The 21,670-nt window shown below is 37.1% G+C and overlaps 1 protein-coding gene across 2 annotated transcripts in view; it reads right to left on the bottom strand.

Moving 5' to 3' along the window:
- Nucleotides 1-21,670, bottom strand: part of ADAMTS3 (ADAM metallopeptidase with thrombospondin type 1 motif 3) — a 278,234-nt gene that overhangs the window by 150,596 nt on the left and 105,968 nt on the right. For both annotated transcript variants that reach the window (XM_040481522.1, XM_040481533.1), the window contains exon 4: nt 10,708-10,864. In XM_040481522.1, the coding sequence (XP_040337456.1) occupies nt 10,708-10,864 (157 nt within the window). The remainder of the gene's footprint in view (nt 1-10,707; nt 10,865-21,670) is intronic.

Genomic DNA, 21,670 nt, shown 5'->3' with positions numbered 1-21,670 from the left:
TCTGTCCCAAAAATAAATTTAAAAAAAGGTTGAAAAAAAAAGACTCCAAATTTAGAAGTATAGACACTAACTGAAGATTCTAGGGTTCTCCTACTGACTCACGATGCCAAAGCCATATTTGTGATATGTTGTAGACTACAAATCATGTGGTAAAGTGTGTTTGAGTTATGAAGATCAAATTGTTTCTGTTTTTGTTTTTTTTTCTGACATTAATTCCATCTGTAACCCTGTTTTTCACTATCTGGCATTTGACACCTTATCGTTCTCCATCCAAACTTACATGTATAAAATAAGGGAAAAATATTCTAACAAGAGCCCTTCCAACTACCCCTTAATATATATACGGTTTCTGCAACTACGATACGGAACTACAACAACGTGGACCACAGAAATATGAGAACTCGTGTAATGGGGAGGACATTTGGGAAATGTTTATTCTTCTCTGTGTTTGTGTACAGATGACTCACTAATCATCCCCAAGAGTGGCGAGAAGGCCTTGAGTGAGGGAAAGCAAAGAGAGAAGAAGGAGGCCATCAGAAAGTCTGACAGATGAGTCAAGAATATAAAAAAACTCCATATTTAGCTTCTAGAGTTGAAGTAAGATTTTTCCAAAGAAAAGAGACTGGTAAGCAAGGCTGTATGGAGGGAAAGGAAGTTCTAATTCTCTTAGTTCTCATATAACAAATCAACGCCAGGCCTGGAGGCCAGAAAACAGCAGTTTTTTATTTGCATGTTTGGTTTTTATTTGTGTTTTCCTCCTATGAGAGGAAAGGCCTGGCCATCATAAGTCTTAGTCATGAGACTGGAATAGTGAGGAAAAAGCATTTAATCAGAGGAAGGAAAAAGGCAAGTCTGGCCATTTTGATCTTGCAGTACTTCTGGGACGAGGGAGACAAAGGAGAATGAGGAGACAGTGGTTCTGACTTTTGCCCAGTTCCCTTTAAGGCCACATTTCAGAAGAGAAAGGACATGGTATGAAAACATACCGATCTACAGGGATCTCCAAGCACCCAAGCCTTGTTTCCTGCTTTGTCTTGGGGGCTCTGGAAGAAGAACACCTCAAGGGCTGCTAGCGTATCGGTCTGGTTGCAGTCGAGGAAGCCATGACTCCCCTTGGTTCCTGTGCTACAGGAACAGCAAGATCAGAGTTTCGTGGGAGGCTGTAGAAAGGGCTGCTGAACCAAGCACAAGAGAAGCTGCCGAGGACCACGTGTGCTGCGTAAGTAAGGGTCCTTGCCAAACTCAGGGTGGTCTGCTGTACCCGTGAGGGCAGCCTCTAGTCAAATGGAAGAAAGACCTGCACTGAAAGCCAGCAGGGTAGGCAGCAGCCAGGCAGACAAGGAATATCAGCCCGGTGGGGCCTATGCAGCCAGCCAGAGAAACTCACAGAACAGCTAACATAGAAAACTCCTGCACAGGATCAAACTGTGATGCATTCCACAGTGTAGGAGAGAGAGCTGGGCTGGTCCCCCTGTTTCTTCTTGGTTTTCTCCATGAATTTTTGCACAGAATTAATATGTGCTACAATTTAAATACTCTATCAATAAAAGGAAGGTCAATTTTCATAATTCCTAGTATTTAGAGTAAATTCTTGGCTTCCCATTTACTTAATTCTTATTCAGAATACAAAACTTGAACTTGATTCTAATTATGTGAGTTGCTTTATCAACGTTGCCATAAAGTCACAAAAAGAAGAAGCAGAGAAGTGATGCTCTTAAGTTCGCTGTGAGGTGAGATCTGAGTTGCAACACAAAGTGGGACATATAACTAGGAAAGATGAAAAATCCATAAAAGCTGGGGCTTTCTTTGAGAATAAAAGTCTGAGTGATTATTGTAATAATTATTTTCACCAACATCCATGCTTCAGATCTCATATCTATGAAAATAATCTCAATGTATATCATAAAAATTTGTATAAGTCTGAGATGACAGGATGTTAGAACATTTCTTCCAGGGGCGCCTGGGTGGCGCAGTCGGTTAAGCGTCCGACTTCAGCCAGGTCACGATCTCGCGGTCCGTGAGTTCGAGCCCCACGTCAGGCTCTGGGCTGATGGCTCAGAGCCTGGAGCCTGCTTCCGATTCTGTGTCTCCCTCTCTCTCTGCTCCTCCCCCGTTCATGCTCTGTCTCTCTCTGTCCCAAAAATAAATAAATGTTGAAAAAAAAAATTAAAAAAAAAAAAAAAGAACATTTCTTCCATAAATTTCAGAGAAAGGGTACTGGTGAATGACAAAAAGATGCCCACAGGAACTCAGGTGATCACAACCCTATAAGAACCACACAGATGCTTCTGCTGACTTTTCAAATGTTGTTTTGTCACAGATGAGAGAAGGACCTTGAAGAAGACCAAAAAAAAAAAAAAAAAATATATATATATATATATATATATATATACATATATATATAGCCTGATGAGCTTAATTATACCTCCTTTAAACATAAATAGGGTGGTGCCTACACCATACCTAGCAGTGATTTCCCTAGGACTTCCCACTGGACTCAAAAGCCAAGCCCAGGATCACAGAATGAGGAAGGGCAATGTTGACACGCATCAAATTCCCATACCACCTCCATCTAAATGTGTCATCCAAAATTGGGAATTAAGAAATTAAAAGTCCGCCCTAATACCCTAATTTCTTATTTACTAGAAGGCTGTCCAGTGGCATTTTGTTAGTATGAGGACAATGGTGCAGGACATAAGGAAACTCCACTTTCCCACTCACTCATCTCCCCAAAAGGGGCTTAGACATTGCTTTTATCCCTTTAGCATATGGAGTAGAATCTGATAAAACATGAAAACATGACAACAAAACCTGCCAAAGTGCTGAGACAGAGAAGTGAAGTTAAAATGCAGAGTGTTGACACCACACAGACCTTATTCTTAACACCTAACACACAGCAATCTGTAAAGTACACTCAAGAGAAACAAACTCTTCCACAGGCATTGGCTAAATGACACTCACCATTAAAGACGGTCCTTTGAACAAGAATATACACAAAAGCTTAGGATACTTGGGTTATTCATCAGAGCTCTAAAATAATGAACAAGTATCTCAGCCCAAAAACAAGGAACAAGTTAATGGGGCATTTAAGTGGTTATAATAATTGTGAAAGATATACAAACAAACAAAACCAATTTGAACTAATGCGTCATTCAAACTTGTCAAAGATTTTTTTTTTTTTTCCAGAGAGTAGGGTACTGGAAAGTAATAAAGGAATATGCTACATATAATTACTTATCTCCAGTAAACTTTATAGTCTCACTTAGGGAAATGGCTCAAATCATTCCAAACTAAATCTTTCCATCTTATCCAAATCCCAAGTTCAAGAACTTCCATTAAGAATTTTTCAGCGTAGATATTTTTTTTTACTATTCTTTTTTTTTTTAATATATGAAATTTATTGTCAAATTGGTTTCCATACAACACCCAGGCCTCATCCCAAAAGATGCCCTCTTCAATACCCATCACCCACCCCCCCTCCGCCCTCAGTTTGTTCTCAGTTTTTAAGTCTCTTATTCAGCATAGATATTTAGACCAGCTGCATCACAACTGAAAATCAGAATAAACTTTCTGGTACCTAGAAAGAACAAACCCAAGCACTCAGCTCCCCTTGCAGAATTGTGCATTAAAGGAGCATTTAATTTGGCCTGACTGTAGCCCTCACATTTGAATCCACAGTCCCCATAATCTCATCTCAAATGATTTTCACATAGAAAATATTGTTGCTGTCCTACACTTATTTGACCCCATAGTTCCATTTTTTTCAACATATATCACTAACTTCCACTTCAACTCCCTGAAAGATACCCTGCAGAGGGAAGGATAAAGACAGCCCATAAAGAAAGAGGATTGAGAATAACACACCCGAGTCCTCTGCAGGGATGTGAGGAACCCACATGCACACAAAAATTATTTACAAAATACCAAAGTGAACGGCACTGATCCTCATAAATAAAATTTATATGTAAAGTTAACAACTGATGATCCAGTAGGAAAAAGAAAACCATGAGCGACATGAACAAAAGCTGCCTTATGGCAAATTATCTTCTTTAAAAATAATAATCGCATTAGAGACAGAAATAATAAAACGAAAGATTACTAAACCTCCAGAAATATTTGAATTCCTTGCACAAAAGCTTCCCACTTACATGAAAGTTTGTAAGTTGTGCAGGGAAAGAAAATAAGTACAGGCTTTAAAATGTGTTTAAGCAGGCACACTTGGCTTGTGCAGAGTCAAAATGTACTTGATATTTTACTAAAAATAGAGTCTATTCCTCCTAAGTAAAAGCAGTTCATGCGATTAAAACCAAACACTGAAAATATATTTTGATATCAGGATATATTTTACATTCAGAAAGAACAAATACATTTTAAACACTAACAAAGTTTTTTCTTGGCAATAATTGCTCTTTCATGAGTCAATAATTGATATAATTATTCTGAGTGGGCAAGCATCTAATTTAAGAATCAAGGTCCAACTTATATTATCTGCATTATCTTTGTATTCTAATATAAATTAACTGCTTTCAATTTTGTTTCAGTTGCCCAGATGTAGCTAAATTCTTCCAATTCTCTTTCTCCCTTAATGTCACATCAATAACTAAGTAAAATCCAGCAGCTCTGAATTTTTGAGACAGTTTTATCTTTCCATGCTTAACTCCATTAGAAAAAAACATACGGAGTTATATTTGTAACACTTTAAACCTGGTCTAGGTAAACAAACTCCTTTCATGGTACCTATTCATGAAGAGATAGAATACCCGCTGTAAGAGATTTTAATATAAGGAAATGAAGTAGTATCCTTTATCTTTCACATCTGAAAGGTCTTTAACTATATCACTCTGCTTCCAGGATTATTTCAAGTAATAATTGAACCTTTAACTGCCTTCTTTTTGCCAATAATTATTGTAAACACATGGATTGTGAAATATGCAAAACCAACCTAAAAAGGAATTACATAAATATGATTAGTATTTCCATATGAATCCACTGGTAGCAGCTTTGACAAATTACTGACCCTAGATTATATTATAAACTAAACTATGCAGCCGGGTAAAAATGAGTAAAGTTTATCATTTAATATATACCTGAAAGAATGGTTGCTATTTGACAGATCTTAATGATTTAGTAATATTATGTTCCATGTTTCATTTAATACGAAAACATGCTAAAAATTAATTTCTCTCACTTTATTTATTTATTTATCTATTTATTTATTTATTTATTTAGGTTGCTTGCAAAGCCCACCACTGTTTCTCTTTGATTGGGGCACAGGTCATGAGAACTTCCAAATACAATAGGTTACAGCACCTACTGACTTTTCTATAGATTCAAGGAAGGACTCTGCCTAGGAAGTTCCTAGAGTCACCAAAATAAGAAATAGTCTTCCCATTATTCAAGTTCTTGCTTCATAGTTTCATTCCCTGGCAACCAGGAGCAACTCCCAAATCATTTCTGACTTGTACATGTTTCCCACCTGGGACAAAGACACTCCTTCACAGCACCATGACAACCACACCAGCGACACAAGCGCTTGGGTTCGTGCAGGAAAATGAAAATCCTGAAAGGAAGCTAGGAGATAAAGGCTTACTATTCCTTGTTTCCCACTGGTAGGAAGTAATTACAGAAATTACTTTAACACAAAGCTTCTGGTGAGTGAATAGTTTGTAATTTGATGGGAGAAGCCTAAGGGCCTAGGGATTAAATTTAAAAAAATATGAAAAGCTGAATGATGTCATACAAGTAGAGGCCCCCCGCCCCCCCCCCCCCCCCCCGAAATAGACTGCCCAAAGCAAACTTTTATTGACAACAATGTAGACATTCTTAAGAGATGATCAGGGGTATGTTTTGTTTTTCATCTGAGTTTAAACTCAAATGATTGATTTAACAGTGGAGGTGAACTTTATGATCCTTTATTGGTTGATTAACCAGGACACTCCCAAGTGAAATTTCAAAACCAGCAAAATATAAAATAATTTTGTCCAAACTAAATGTCCAAAAATGGATGTGATTTCCATCCTCCCAAAGCAGAAATAAAAAAAAGAAGTAAATTCAACTCTTCCCCCAATGATGAAGTAGACAAGTTTTTTGTCATAAACATGCACAGTTTATGTTTGTTGTTTAATGCAAAGGATGGAACTTCTTTGCCAGAAACTGGCAGTACTATGTGTTATAAACACCTGCCAATTCTGCACTGGAAGAGATCATTTATATTGCCAAATGTAAAACTGTTTTACGTCTTAAAACAGTAATTCTAAAGCAGAGTACTGCATCTGTGATTTTACAAGTTCAATGTATTTTCAAACAGTTCTTCACATTTTTTCAGATTTCAAAAACAATACAATTTCCTTATTAAGAGTTGAGGAAAATGGGGTGCCTGGATGTCTCAGTTGGTTAAGCGTCTGACTTCAGCTCAGGTCATAATCTCATGGTCCGTGAGTTTGAGCCCCATGTCAGGCTCTGTGCTGACAGCTCAGAGCCTGGAGCCTGCTTTGGATTCTGTGTCTCCCTCTCTCTCTGCACCTCCCCTGCTCATGCTCTGTCTCTCTCTGTCTCAAAAATAAATGAAAACATTAAAAAAAATTAAAAAAAAGAGTTGAGGAAAGAAAATCTGTGTGATATATGGAAATGGTTGAGATAATATATTATCTCAACAGGTTCAAAGCTGTGACTTTTATTGGAAACCTAGATAAATATTCTAAGAGGATAAAGAATAAAAATAGATGTTTACTTTTAGTCAAGTGGAATAGCTTAGGGTTCTTGAGTATGCAGAAGCATATTTTTTGCTTTGTTTTTAGCTTTGTTTTTGTGTTTTAAGGATGAAATATCCTCCTTTCCTATAGTGCTGGTAGCAAACATCTTTCATGGGCTTCTAATCCTGTGCAAGGTGCACCTTCTGATTCTCATTGATATGAAGTTGCTAAAGAGAGAGTGGAAGGCAAGCAGAGACATTCCAAGCATCCACAAGCCAATTCTTGCCCCCTGACTCCAAGCTAACCTCTACCCATCCCTACCTCAACATGTAAAGGGCATTCATTCACTGACTCTGAGACATGATTATGAAAATATACTGTGCATTTTTTATTCACTCACTATTCCAATGGATCTTCAGACTCAATATATCCAAACATATACACTTGTCATTCTCCATCAAGCCTATTTCTGTTCCTCATTTTAAATATCTGAATTCTGAAAAGAGAATCCTCTAGTCTTTCAGATTAGGATTCTGAGTCATCCTTCTTTACTCTCTCTCTCCATCCCTGATATATTCTGCATCATATAAATCTGTCAGTTTCACTTCAGTCTCAATCCAATTTGGCTCCTTCTCTCCATCTCACTATTATCACCTAGTTCAGGTTATAACTGGTTTTAATATAGAATACTTGCACCAAATTAGAGAACTCAAATAAATGACAGCTCTGAGTTGCCAAGCTGACAAAGCAAGATGTATGGCCAGGCAATTATGGGGATAACCCACAAAACACAGCAAAATATTCATTTACAGGGGCCCTAATGCTGAAACTCTGTTGGGTCAGAAGTGCCTTGTTTATGATAAAAATTCCTCCTGATGACCTGTTGTCAGAGAAACTTAAGATCATGCCCCTCGAATGCATTTCTAAGTACATCTTATGTATTTTAATCCCCTTCTTATAACTTATTGAAGAAAGACCTCATGTGTCTCCTAAAATAACCACCTGAATTGATCCAGACAAAGCATTATTTTATATGATACTATAGTTTTCATTTATAAATCAATATGCTTTTTAAACCCAGAATCTGTTAAATTTTACATTTTAGAATGATGGAATAAGGTATAAGAATATATTCTTAATTCCACTTGGAAAGTATGTAGTCCATGAAAAAACTTGGCTCTCAGTCCTTGACCATGAAGTTAAAACAAGAATTTTAAAGTTATAGTATAGTACTTAAAGTTTTAAATCTGAATCTCTTTTTACCTTAGGAAGACATTTCCATTTCTAAAATACATGGTTACAATTTAAAATTCTCAAAAGGAAGTAAATTGACATCATCAGCAACTCAGTTCAATCAGAACTTCATAAATAAAATAAAAGTTAAGTTCATACTAAGGCTTATCATGGAACATTCTATGTTCTATTTTGGGTCAAGTTTTAAGGTAATTGAGAATTAACAAAGGAACTCCTCTTCCTTTGACCCATGATTGCTGAAAATCTTACCAAAATGTATTTTGTGGCCTATTTGGCTACAAAGTAATCTTCTATTCAAAACTGAAAAACAAAAAAATAAGGTTTTTAGTGTCTGCATTCTTAAAAACAACTCATTATAAAACCTGAGTAAGTTGATGCTGATGCTACTAGAATTGATATTTTAAATGATTTTCTAAACTAAAATTCCCCATATTGCCTAAATCTAATCTAATTCTTTGAAACTTACATGCCCTGACTACTAAATTATTTTTCCTAATCTAGTATCTAGAAATACAATAGGTATTAAACATCATATTTCTCATAACTGTCTTATTTCAATAAAAAAAATCTTCTCTCCTTCTCTGTAAATATTATACCACTGAAAAGTACCAGGATGGATACCTTTAGGCACTGAAATGGAGCATCTATTTCTTGGTGAAACCACAGGTATGACAGAAAGAGCAACTGGGAGGAAAGTCATAGTGATTTACCTGGCTTCCAGCCCTCTAATACAATTCTAGAACATGTAGGCCATGCTTTTTAAAAAGATATTTAACCATTGCCTCACAAAAGATATTAGATATTAAGAATTAAACTCTAGAAAAAGTACTGTATTCTCCTACCTACCCTTTGATACAACCAGTCTTCTGATTTAGAATGACATTTTTCAAACATGAAAAATAGAAATAAGAACTAATAGTAATGTATTCACAACATGAAGGCAAGCAATGCCTGTTTAACTTTTAATTAAAACTCCTAACACATACCTCTTTGCCCAAAATAATTCATATTAATAGTTAATACCAATAACAACAGCCACAGCTACCATTGATTAACCATCCGTTATTGTTGAGGGCTACATTCAACAATTTTCATATACTATTTCTAATACTTACTATAATTGTGCAACATATTTTAATTCTTCATTCACAGATAAACTGAGGCTCAGAAAGGTTAAATATTAATCTAAGATAACAGAAGAACTTGAAATTTTAGAGGTACTATTAGCATCTGTCTAAATGCAGTGTGGTCTCTTCTGATTACATCACAGTGACCTTCTAGGATAGGCACACACTTCATAGTATTGCGTCTATTAATTCAGTGCTGTTGCTTCAAATCAGATATTTGTCAATAATTCTTCAGGTCTTGTTAATTTAAAAAAAAAAACTTTTAAGTTTATTTATTTATTTTGAGAGAGAGAAAGCAAGCACAAGCTGGGGAAGGGCAAAGAGAGACATTAGGAGAGACAGAATCCCAAGAACGGAGCCCAAGACAGGGCTCAGGACTCACTAACCGTGAGATCATAATCTGAGCTGAAATCAAGAGTCAGACACTTAACCAACTGAACTACCCAGGTGCCTCAATTTTTACGTTTATTTTAAACTCTACTATCCCACTAGTATGGCATTTTAACAGAAACTGGTGGTATCTGAAAATCAAACTAGGTAATAAGTCTCAAAAGGCAAGATATCATTAATCTAGAATCTAGATTATTAAATTAAGATTATTTCTATCCCTGACATTTCCCTAGCGGAAATTTCTATTATCTCTAATTTAGATAGTTGGCCTAGCAAAAATAAATATAGCCTTTCTGAAATTTGGTTAAAAAAAACACAGATTCTCAAATTTCCTTTCTCTTCCAGAAAGGGAACTTGTATACTCAACTTATAAAAACATGTCTTTAATAACAAATTACCTTCAGATTTCATAAAAGCAAACAAACTAGAAAAGCTTCCCAGGCCATAATTTCATTGACTTTAGTGGTCCAGCCTATTATGAAGCAAAAGTTGACAGAACATTCAACTCATTCTCTCTTCCATATTGTAAAAATATGATTTTGCAAAATAGACCTTAAAGTCAAATTCTTATTTTCTTTTTTCTTATTTTCTTTTTTGTTTGTTTAAATTGTTTTTAATGTTTATTTATTTTTGAGAGAGAGACAGAGACAGAGCACAAGAGGGGGAGGGGCAGAGACAGAGGGACATGCAGAATCTGAAGCAGGCTCTAGGCTGAGCTGTCAGCACAGAGCCCGATGCAGGGCTTGAACTCATGGACCACAAGATCATGACCTCAGCCGAAGTCAGAAGCTCAACCGACTGAGCCACCCAGGCGCCCCAGCATTCTTATTTGCAAATGTGTCTATGACATATCTATTATTCTCTGTCATGTCAATATATTTCATTTTAAAAGTTTGAAAATAGTATTAATAACACACAATTGAGATACTTGTAGAAGGCAAAAATATTTCCAAGTTTTCACAGAAGCTACAGAAAAAATCATTTTAATGTGAAACTATAAAAGAAGTCATAAATAACTGGTTAGGGACACAATACTGCACTAGAATAAAATAATACCTATAACATATATTCTGCTACATGTTTTAAAAAAGGCGGGCCACATTTCATGATCTATAAACTTCTCTTGCTACCTTCACATTATGCAAGAGCACATGACAGTCACATTCCCTTAATGGATTAGGAGAATTGTCTTCATCATACCTTAAAATTACAGATAATTATTAAGCCTCGTCAAAGATGCCTACCTCCATAGTAGCAGTCATGCGACATGTTTACAGGAGCCCGTTCTACTGCTGATCTCTTGTAGACAACATGAATCCTTCCTTTTTCTTCTTCCATCTGCTTACCTCTTTCCAAAGGCTCAATGAAATACTCATCATTATCACTTTTTATCATTCCAGCCTAGAGAAAGCATAAAATGTGTTAATTTTGAAAAGAAGTATCTGCCACCTTTAGCTCACAAGTACCTTTTTAAATGGCAAGAATATAATTTGTGAAAATGAATGCTTTTTCTTTCTACTTTTGGCTAAAAATTTAAAATGGTTAAGTAGTTCATAGAAGGCAGAAATTCATATATGACAAGAATAAAATAATTCACATAAGGTATAATAAGAAATTTAGGGTAAGAAAAGAAAATTACACAACATACAAATTTCATAGACTGCAGAAGAAGTGCATTTATATATTCTACAGGTATTTTATCTCTAAAAGAAATCTTACAGGGGAAATAAACTCAAGAAACGTCTCTTAATATCCCATAATAATCTGTACGTGCATGCTTAGCATTTTTTGTAACTCGTTTACATTTTCCTTCTAAACCATTATGGTATGAGAAGAATGAGTTCCATAGTGCACTCAGTAAATAAATGTATTTCTCACTTTAAATAGCCTCTTTAAGATTCAGTAAAAACCTTGCATTTCCAATATTTATTAATTAGAAGAACTAACTCCTATTTGTCCTATCTTAATCTAACTTGATTTTACTCATGCTTTTTCCTCCTCAAGTTTCATCCTTCCATACTAAAAAGGTTATACTTGTATTCATTGCCTTCTACCTCTCTAATATTTAGTCTTTTTCTGACTGTTTCACCTTTTACTTAGAAAATACCAGGACTATATTCAGTACTCTAGCTGAATAGAAATGATGGTTTTGTCTGAAACTGGTTCATTAGGTGTCAAGTTCACATCATAGTCAAATAGTTACCGCTTACATTTCTACTTTAAAGGTCATACATTAATAGGTAGTATTAATTTAAATTTCAGTATACTTATTTGAAAACCAAGTTGAAGAAATAATGTGTCGGTGTGGGAATTATAATTATTTTGGAAATATACATTGGATCTAGAAGTAAGTCATATTTTTCATCTGAGGCTCGCAGCTTATTCTATATTTTCAAATATCGGATCATTGGCTCTCATAGAACATAGGCGGGGCCTTACGGATTCTCATCCCCTCTAGCTGTTGATCTAATGGCTCCACCACTCTCTGTTGAGCAACACAGAAATGAAAGGTAGGTACATGCTACAAATAGCATTTGTTTTCAGCAAATGTGCCTCTGACTGTAGCTTTTCTATTGCATTCAACTCTGTGCCCGTTTCCATTCTGACTTCTTCTACCTGGTTCACTCTGTCCCCTCCTTCCCCTGTGTAAGCCTCACAGGGAAATATTAGAAGCTAAGGTGTCCCCACATACAAATCAACAACCACCTCCTGGTATGCACAAACAGCCCTTGAACCTATGTGAGCACATCTCACAAGAAAACATCAGCACACTTCCTTCACCATGCTTAGTCTTTAGCTTCTTGAACAAACTTCTAGCCTTCATTAAAAAAGAACACTGCGGGGCGCCTGGGTGGCGCAGTCGGTTAAGCGTCCGACTTCAGCCAGGTCACGATCTCGCGGTCCGTGAGTTCGAGCCCCGCGTCGGGCTCTGGGCTGATGGCTCGGAGCCTGGAGCCTGTTTCCGATTCTGTGTCTCCCTCTCTCTCTGCCCCTCCCCCGTTCATGCTCTGTCTCTCTCTGTCCCAAAAATAAATAAAAAACATTGAAAAAAAAATTAAAAGAAAAAAAAAAAAAGAACACTGAGCTAACGGGCCTTCAATAGTAATGCTGGTCTTCCAAACACAGCTCCCATATTTGGAGTTGTTTTCTCATCTGGTCAATTACTCTTCCCCGACTCCTGTACTGTGAAATACAGGGTTTTTCACAAGAGGCCTGATTAGATCTTTACCTACTGTCGAATATAATTTCCAATATTTTCTCATGATTTTCAATTGTCATTTTAATCTATTTAGCATTGGTGTCCTATTCTTGTATCTCTTTTTACCAGTAATTTCAACATCACTGTTTTTGTCCTTAGCAGGCATGTATGGTTTAGTAATGTTCACAAAACACATCCCAACTAAGACAAACACAGTAAATATATAATGCATCAACCAGCAGTACCACGTCCTGGGCTTAAATGTCCAGTCTCAATTCTCAATGCTAATGCCACCCTTTGGTGGTAAGCAGCATTAACTGGCTTTATCTTGAAAACACTGGTCTTTTGATATATATTTAAGTTTACAAATTGAGGTTTATCAGCATGAGGCTTCAGTATTCATCCTTGTTCTAGTCTTTTCTTTGCCCCAAATCCATCTAGTCACCATGTTCTATAAAGTTTCTGAGTTTCTTATCCCATCCTTCTATTTCTACCACCACTTTCTTAGTTACAGACCTCATCATTGCTCATTTGGATTACGGAAACTGCCTCCTATCTTGAGACTTTCCATAAATCATAATGATTCTCCCAGATGAGTGCCTGACTGTGGATGGAAACAGTGGTCACTGAAGCAACTCTGCGCAATGGGCAATAGCTGGTGGGGACACTTGAAAGTGATGGGGAGGCAGTGAGGATTAGCTCACATGCCTTTAAAAAACATTCCTACATACCTTCTACTGCAAACATTCAAATCCCAGGCCCCGTGATATTACTTTCCCCCACTAAGCCAGATCCCATTTCCTGGCTCTCTTTTTGCAGTTGGCTGTGAACCACGTTACTGTATCCTACCCAGGAAAGTCAGTGGTAGTGGTGAATACCAAGAACAGGGCTGGCGCATAAAAACCTCCCATGCGGGCTTCCTTATGCTGTTTCCCTTCTCACTGGGCAAATACAGGTAACACAAAAAATTTGATACAGCTAAACTTCTCCCTTAGAAGGCAATGAAAATTTAAGGCAGGCTGAGGTGACATCAATGGCAAGGCAATGCTGGGTCACACAACTCCATGGACAAAAATTCGGAGAGCCTACCCTTTCATTCATTAACTTAAGCAAAGTTTAATGAAAAAACAAGCTTATCTAAAGCACTATACTAGACACCATAGTAAATAAAAACTTCTCAAAGACATGGTCTGTTCGCTCCCTAGTTTAGGGCAAGCTAGTCAAATGAATAAAATATATGCCTAAAGGTATTCAGTGAGGTAGGTTACGGTAAGTCCAAAAAATAAGTAATATCACACTTGAAAGTCAAATCAAGTGAGGTGTTTTTTCCCCCCACAAGCTGACTATACACAGCAAATTGCCAGTAGGAGCTGCTAATTCTATACCCAAAATCATCTAAAATCTATTTCAAGTGAAATCTCTCTATTCCCCATGGGGGCTTCACTTAGGCCATTGCTATTGTTCACACTGTCTCACATTCTCATAGAGCACCACAGCCAAAATTTCTCTTTCACACTATCCTATTATTTTAGACAAACCAGAATGTGGTAGCAAATGGACAGAATGTGTAATGGCTCAACACATGAGGTGCTTCACTCTTGCTCACACAAAAGCTCGGGGCAGTTCTAGGTCAGCTGCAAGGGGACTCTGTTGCATATAGCCTTTCAGGTGTCCAGGCTGACAGTGGTTCTAGCATTTCCACGTGGGCTCCCAAGTTTGCCCAGTCAGAAGGGAAACACCTTGAAGAGCCCACATGGGAGGTTTTTACGAACTAGCCCTAGTCGAGGGGCTATTCACCACTATTTACCACGTAGCTATTCACCACTACTACTTACTTCTAAGTATAGGATAGAGTCACATGGCCTAAAGCCCACTGCAAAGAGAACCCAGGAATGGAATCTGGTTGTGTGCCCAGGGAGAAAAACAAATGGATTTTAATGAACAGATGGCAATCTCAACTTCAAATAAGATCATGTCATGCCTTTGCTTAAAACACTTCAATTGCTTCCCATTGCACTTAAAACCACACTCCTTATCATGGCCTTCAAGGCCTGCATCATCTGGTCCTGCCATCAACCCCACGCGGCGCCATTCTCACCAGACTTACTATGCTCCAGCCTTCGTGGCCTTTGTTCAGTTTCGTTTCTCCTGCAATATTCCCAAGCTCTTCACAGCCTCAGACCTTTGAAATGGTTTTGGTTCTACTTAGAAGGCTCCTCTTCCACCACATCATACTTCCCTTAGCTGGCTATTTTTCATTCTCCAGCTTCAGCTTAAATGTTACACTTTCTGACTTCCTTACCCCTTCCTACATTAGGTACCCCCCATCCAAATCAGGGCCCATCTTAGCCCAGCGTTCTGACCCGGAGAGGTGTGTTCTTTTCTCTCATGACCCTTAACACAAATTCCAGGTCGTTTTACCTAAATGTTAAATTTATTATCCTCTGTCTCCCCACAGCACTCTCAGCTCCTGAGGCAGACTCTCTTCTTTCATCTTGGTCTCCATAAGCACCAGCACAACTGCTAGTACAAAGCATATTTTCAACACACTTTTTAATGAAAGACTCTAGGAACGAATGGTATAGGCAAAAGGTTAACAACTTTCCAGATTTGTAGTGGTCTTTGAGAGGTGCAAGGACTGCCATGCCAGTGGTTCGAGAGAAGGCACTAGAAGTGAGACAGTTCAGGCTTGAGCAAGGTTCTGAAGGGCAAGGGCCCCACACATGCCTGAAAACAGTGAGTAACCCCCTCGTTCAGACTAGAGTCTGTGTGGGGCAGTTCTGGAAAATGATGCAGTGGAGAACGGTGGCCCCTCAAGTCTGAGCTTTAACATGCAGAATGGAGACCGACCACAACCCCGGGTTGATCAGCAGATGAGAAGAAAGTGGCCTGGGAAGACTGATCTGGCCATTACCTGCCAGAGGGAAGAAAGGCTAGAAAGCAAGCAACATGGGCTAAGTAAAAGCCCAGGTGGCAGAAGTGGCAATGGAAGGAGAACAGGGGAGAGAGGGGGGAAAAAGGAATGAGTAATTACAGGAGAAAATAAATACTTGGTGCCTTTTAAAACATAAGTTCCTCTGCTTTCACAGACTCCCCTTACGAGGACGGCTGGGCTTCCCCTGCTCTTGGCATCACCACATCCGGGGCCAGTGTCCTTATTCCTTCTGCCTGGCTCCACTCCAGCCACAATGGGCTCCTTGCTGATCCTGTTTTTCCCACAAAGCATAGCCTAGATGACTGTCACCCTTTCAGATCACGAGCTTCACCAAGCATGGGCTTTGTCCCATTCACTGCTGCCTCCCTAGGCCCAGAACAGTGCCGAGGTCAAAGTAGGTGCCTAATATTTGAGGGAGAGTGGGAGAAGAAATTAATGTAAGAAATGGGCAAGTGAAAATAAAACATCTTAGAAGGACATTGAAAGGGAATGGCAAGAGGAGATGGGAGGAAAAACAGAGAACTGTGTCCTGGGAATCTAAGTAAGTGAGAGTGTTATCAAAATAAAAGTAACTGCAGTCAAGAAGGCACAAAGAATGAAGACCGTGGGAAGGAAACTAGACAAAGAAAAATATTGATTTAGAGTAGTGGGGGCTGAAAAGGTATTACAAAGAGTTATGGAAGAGCAAGCAGTCAAACCACATAGATTTCAGATCCTAGTCAGAGCCATTATGGGTAGATTTTTCTGCAGCTCTTCTCAACCACACTATATTGATTCCTCTCACTTTTTCTCACCAAATATAGGGTGACTATTCAAAAAGTACTCATGCTTTTCACTTTTTTTTTTCTTGTTTTTCTGCTTTGTTTTGAGATATGGAGAGTGCACGTGTGTGCACCAGCTGGGGAGGTACAGAGGGAGAGAGAGAGAATCTCAAGCAGGCTCCACACTAGGGTCCATGCTGGGCTCTACCTCATGACCTTGAGATCAGGACCTGAGCCAAAACCTGAGACCAGGACACTTGACTGACTGAGCCACTTAGGTGTCCCAATACTCGTGTGTTTAGACCAGGTCACCCCAAGCAAAAAATCATCAGTACTGACAGTTAAGTACTGAAGGTTCTTTTATCCACTGATATATTCATTTAGGGAGTCATGCATTCAATGAACATTGTTGGAAGCTCAAAGACCATGCACTGTCACGCCCCAATATTAAATAATGCACTCCTGCTCTCAGATCCCTAGTTTTATTTCACAATAGAATACAACAGAGTGACTTGAAGGAATAAAACCCAATATATAAAATGAAGTCTCAGACCATGGCATTCTAAGTACTGGTATTATGTATCCTGCTGCCAGGTATTTACAACTTTTAAATTATAACGTGGGAATTTTTAGAAATGTCACACATAAGATGACATATGGTCCTGGAAGATTCTGTTAAACAGATGCAATCATTTCTAATCCATCTTTAATGTTACTTAAATGATGTATGATATCAAGATAATATTTTGTAAATTTCCCTTTATGACACATAGCCCTCCACATTTACCATTCTCTAGTCCCATGTAACAATTCAGGAAATATTTATTGTAGTTCTCAAACTACTTTCCAAATTTTAACACAGATTAATTTTTAAAATATTTATTATGTTTAGTACAGCATCAAGCACATTATATTAAACACATTTTATTGTTTTAATTAAGTCTTCACACAGGCCCTTTGACAGCATTTTGGAGGGGATATTTATAAAACAATGATCTATGCTAAAAATCCAGCTGCATAATTCCCCTCTCATCTGGTCAACTCTTCCAGCTACATCACTCAACAGACACTGCCAAGAATCCAGAATTAAGCCAAAGAGCCTCTGAGCATGGAAACAGCTATCACAAAGGCCACACTCCTTACTCACTAGGAGGGGTCCTCACGGCCATATTTGACACCCAGTTCTAATAAACCAGGTTAGATGGTTTCCTAATTCTCATCAGAGTATAAATGGCAAACAAGAATAAGGGGTGTGGGGTACAGGGACTTTCAGATGAGATAATGTCTATGAATGCCCTTTGTAAACTATAAAGCCCAATAAAAAATGTAAAACTCAAGTCTCTATATGTTAATAATAACAAACATCAGTCACAAAGAAAGGACTAAATTGTGTTAACTTGATTTAAAATAAAAATCAGTATAAAAGATATTTTAAAGAGTTCCAACAGGAATTACTAAGGTTTTCTTGAAAACTGGGTCAGATAATCTAAAAAAACTTATGCTATGGAATTTTTAATTGTGACACCTAAATACTGATTGATTACAATGGTTCTTGAATCTATTAAGGAAGGAGAGTAGGGCCTGATAGATTCTGGGGGATGCCAGGAAACATGTGCCAAATACTATATTATTGAAGCTGAAGTCAACCAAAATCCATTATTCTGTGCTAAATTTGCCGCCATCTTAGACTAGGTCATAGCATAGACAAGCAATTAGTTTCAAATGTCTATTGTGTTTTGTTTTTTGCTTTTTTAAGGTCTATTAAGTTTCAGACTAGTTTAAACTTAGCTTAAGTTAAATGTCGAGAAGAGGCACTGAGAAAATTTTATATTAATGTTGCATGTGTATGTATGTGAGAGAGAATAAGTGGAAATACGATGTTCAAAAAAGACTATCCTTATACCTTAGTGGTACAACAACTCCATCTTAACTCACTAAGTTTCCTTGAAAACACATTTTGAGACTCCCACTTCACTCTGTTGGTTCCTCCAATATTTATTTTATTAGCGTACCCATAGACACATTGCTTGGTTTCATTTTTCATCGGAATGGACAGATGTCATTACATGAAGATGATTTCCAAATCTTTCCTGAATTTCAAGGGGGTGTCTCAATGATCCCCCAAATTTCTACAAAGAAGGCATTGAAGAAAACAAAATAGCTGAGAAAAGCAAGAAAACAGTGAGTAGAACTGATTCAAAGCTGTATTTGGTAACCAAAGACAGCATTTCTTTCTTACATTAAAGAAACTTAATTATTTGGGATGCATTTGGAGAGAGTTTACGAAAATTAAGAAGTAGCTAAAATATCCCCCAAGCCATGTCACTGATTTCCATGAAGTCCTCACCTATTCTAAAGCCAGAATTAATTTTTACTCTTTTTGGAGTCCAGCATTTTATCTGTATTTCTAAAGTACTTATCACTGTCAATCTTTTATTATAATTATTTATGCTAACTGTGCAAATGCCTGGAAATTAAGAGATGCTGAGTAAAGTGCCAGCTGAATCAAAATATTTATAAATCTGATTAAATCCCAGGTTTATATTTGAGTTTGGCTGGCATTTCATTCAACAATGATCCTCCTGGATGACTTCTGAATCCCAACAACATTTAACATAATCCCCTACAAATTGCTAAGATAAAATGTGTATTTGCAGAATCTCCTCTATGAAGGAAGGGAGTAGGCTGTCCAGTCAGGCAAGTATAATGATTGGAGCCCTAAATTAAAAAGAAAAAAAAAAATCACACCACCTTGACCAAATTAATTAACACTGATTCAATTAACTGCTAAAGCAAATGGATCTAACCTTAACCAAAAACACTAGATATAATCATTTCAGTTCTTCACCTAAGAAACATAACCTCCAACCCTCTGTTGCCCGATTCTTATCAAAATCTAGGTTGCAAGAAATAAAATTCTAGGAAGATTTCCTGAAGACTAAAGGATTTTCTGTACTCAGTCTAGTTCCTCTTATTTGCTCTAATCTCCACTACCAGCTCCTGCTTCTGTTAAGCCAGGGCACAGTTATTTGGGCCCCTAATAAAACTGTTGTCATTAAACTATGCAAAGTGTTAACACATCAACCTGTTATGAAGTAGATTATGCAGAAATGCCTTAAGAAGTTCATTATTGTAATAACAGCATGTTTGTTGGTGAGGACCTCTTTCAGTACCATATATTGTTTGCTATGCTATGTGAGAATCTAGAAAAAAAAAATCTCTCAGATTTTAGTAACAGGAACAGTTTTACTTCTTCTGAGAAACTGGCTCATTTTTATTTCATTAACACTGTATATTATGGAACTAGTCAACAGTGGTTAGCATTATCCGATATTTCACAAATATGCTGCTACAGATGTACAACAGTCATAATAAGTTTGGTGCTACATATTGATAAAAGTAAAATATCCAAAAATGTTAAAAAACATAGTTGAATTTTTCTTTTGTGGAAGGAAACTGAAAAACTAACATCACGCAACACTCTTAAGCACCTTTTGGAATTTAAAAGTCAACGTAGGGATTGAACAATGTAAAAAGAAAGTGGGTGTATGATGACTCACCCATAGCTACTATGCTAACACAATTACAGAGGAAAAGGATGGGGTACAAAAGGGAAGAGGGAGAAGGGGATTGAATTTCAAGATGGGTGGGAGGAAAGTTTCCCTGATCCTCACTTTCAGAAAGTCTTAAAAATCTCCAGTAAAATGGTTTTCATAAGTGTTTGACATTTATGGACTCTCTGGCATATAAAATACTGTATTCGCTTAAAGAAAAGCTTCATTCCTCTTCATAAAGAGAATAAATTACCCCCTAGTGTATCTGATTTAGTTTTTCATGTTGATTTTTCATGTTAAGGCATTTTATCTAGTAATTTTCCCAGGTCATGATGAAGTTTCCAAGGACATACAAGAAAAATGCTAAAAAAGAATAAAAAAAAAAAATAGGTGACTAAAAAGCCCTGATAAAATCAAAGACTGCAAACATTCATTTTATTAACATGGGCAGTTCAGAAAACTGACCTCTCTTACCAAATGCTCAGGATTTCCTTTATGACCTTGCCATTAACCCACCAATATACCTAACCACTAGGCTTAAAGATAAGATGAACCTACCTTGTCTTAGAGTAAAGAAGGAACCTCGTGTGGCTGACAAGATTTGGGTTCTGGCCATAGCTTTGCTACTAACTAGTATGACTTTTGAAAAGCCATTTAAGCTCTCTGGAGCTCCGTTTCAGAATCTGAAAAATGATGAGTCTTCCTAGATAATCTTTAAAATGATCTTCAATTAAATGATCTTCCAATGCTAGAGATGGGAATTTGAAAGGCTCTTCCCTGCCAACATCCCAAGACCCACTTATTCCCATGATAAATAACTTAAAATATGATTATAAGACTAATGTAAAGTAGGTCGCAAACTTCAGTGTGCCAAAGAAATTAGGTCCCAACCTCAGAGACTTTCCATGTTCCAACCCAGAGAGTCTGATTCAAAAGGACTGGGATGGAGATCAGAAATCTGCAATTTTAACAAGCACTTCAGGTCCTGCAAATAGTAGTAGTCTGGAAATTATAGTTTGAGAAAAACTGCTTTAAAAAATAATGTGCCAATCAAAATGAATTTCTGGATATTTACTCCCTTATGCTAAAACAAATTTTAAGAAGATGACTATTTAAAGGAAACATGAGTAAATGGAATCCATGAAATGAACACTGTTATAATTAAAATACATAATAGTCATCTACTAAAGATACAATAAAATATGTATACACTTCTCAGGTTTTTAAGAAATTTGCAGCATAAGTCAGGGTGTCTTAAATTAACAGTTAAAAGAAACAAGTAAAAAGTATATTCTTTCATTTAGTAGAAAATAAGTATCTACTAATATCGTCACAGAAGAGAAAAAGCTTTGTAAATTCAACAATTAAAAAATAGTTCAAAGGGAATGCAAAATCCAAAAGAAACTAACTTTTTGATCTTAGAAGTTATTCAAAATAGCATTATAATTTGTACCAAAATACATAATCATTCCAAACCTCGAGTCAAAGAGATTAATTATTAAAGCTAGGATTGTATATACTCTGTTTTGAGGACACATATTGAAGATGTATTTACTGTTTCTGAAAAGATAAGCAAGGTTACAATTAACATTAATAATGTGAAAATTAGTAACAACAGGTATAATGTAAAGTAAAGAAATTCTGCTTGTAAATAGGAGTTCAATCCAGATCCGTTCAACTATTCCTTCAGCACTTGCTATTTTTCTGCCATTGGGTGAATACTGGCAAACCCACATCATGGTCAATGCCTCCTACGGA

This window comes from Herpailurus yagouaroundi, unplaced genomic scaffold, assembly GCF_014898765.1.
Source record: "Herpailurus yagouaroundi ecotype Mexico unplaced genomic scaffold, PumYag 28, whole genome shotgun sequence".
Lineage (NCBI taxonomy): Eukaryota > Metazoa > Chordata > Mammalia > Carnivora > Felidae > Herpailurus > Herpailurus yagouaroundi.
This window is presented reverse-complemented; position numbering and strand designations above follow the sequence as displayed.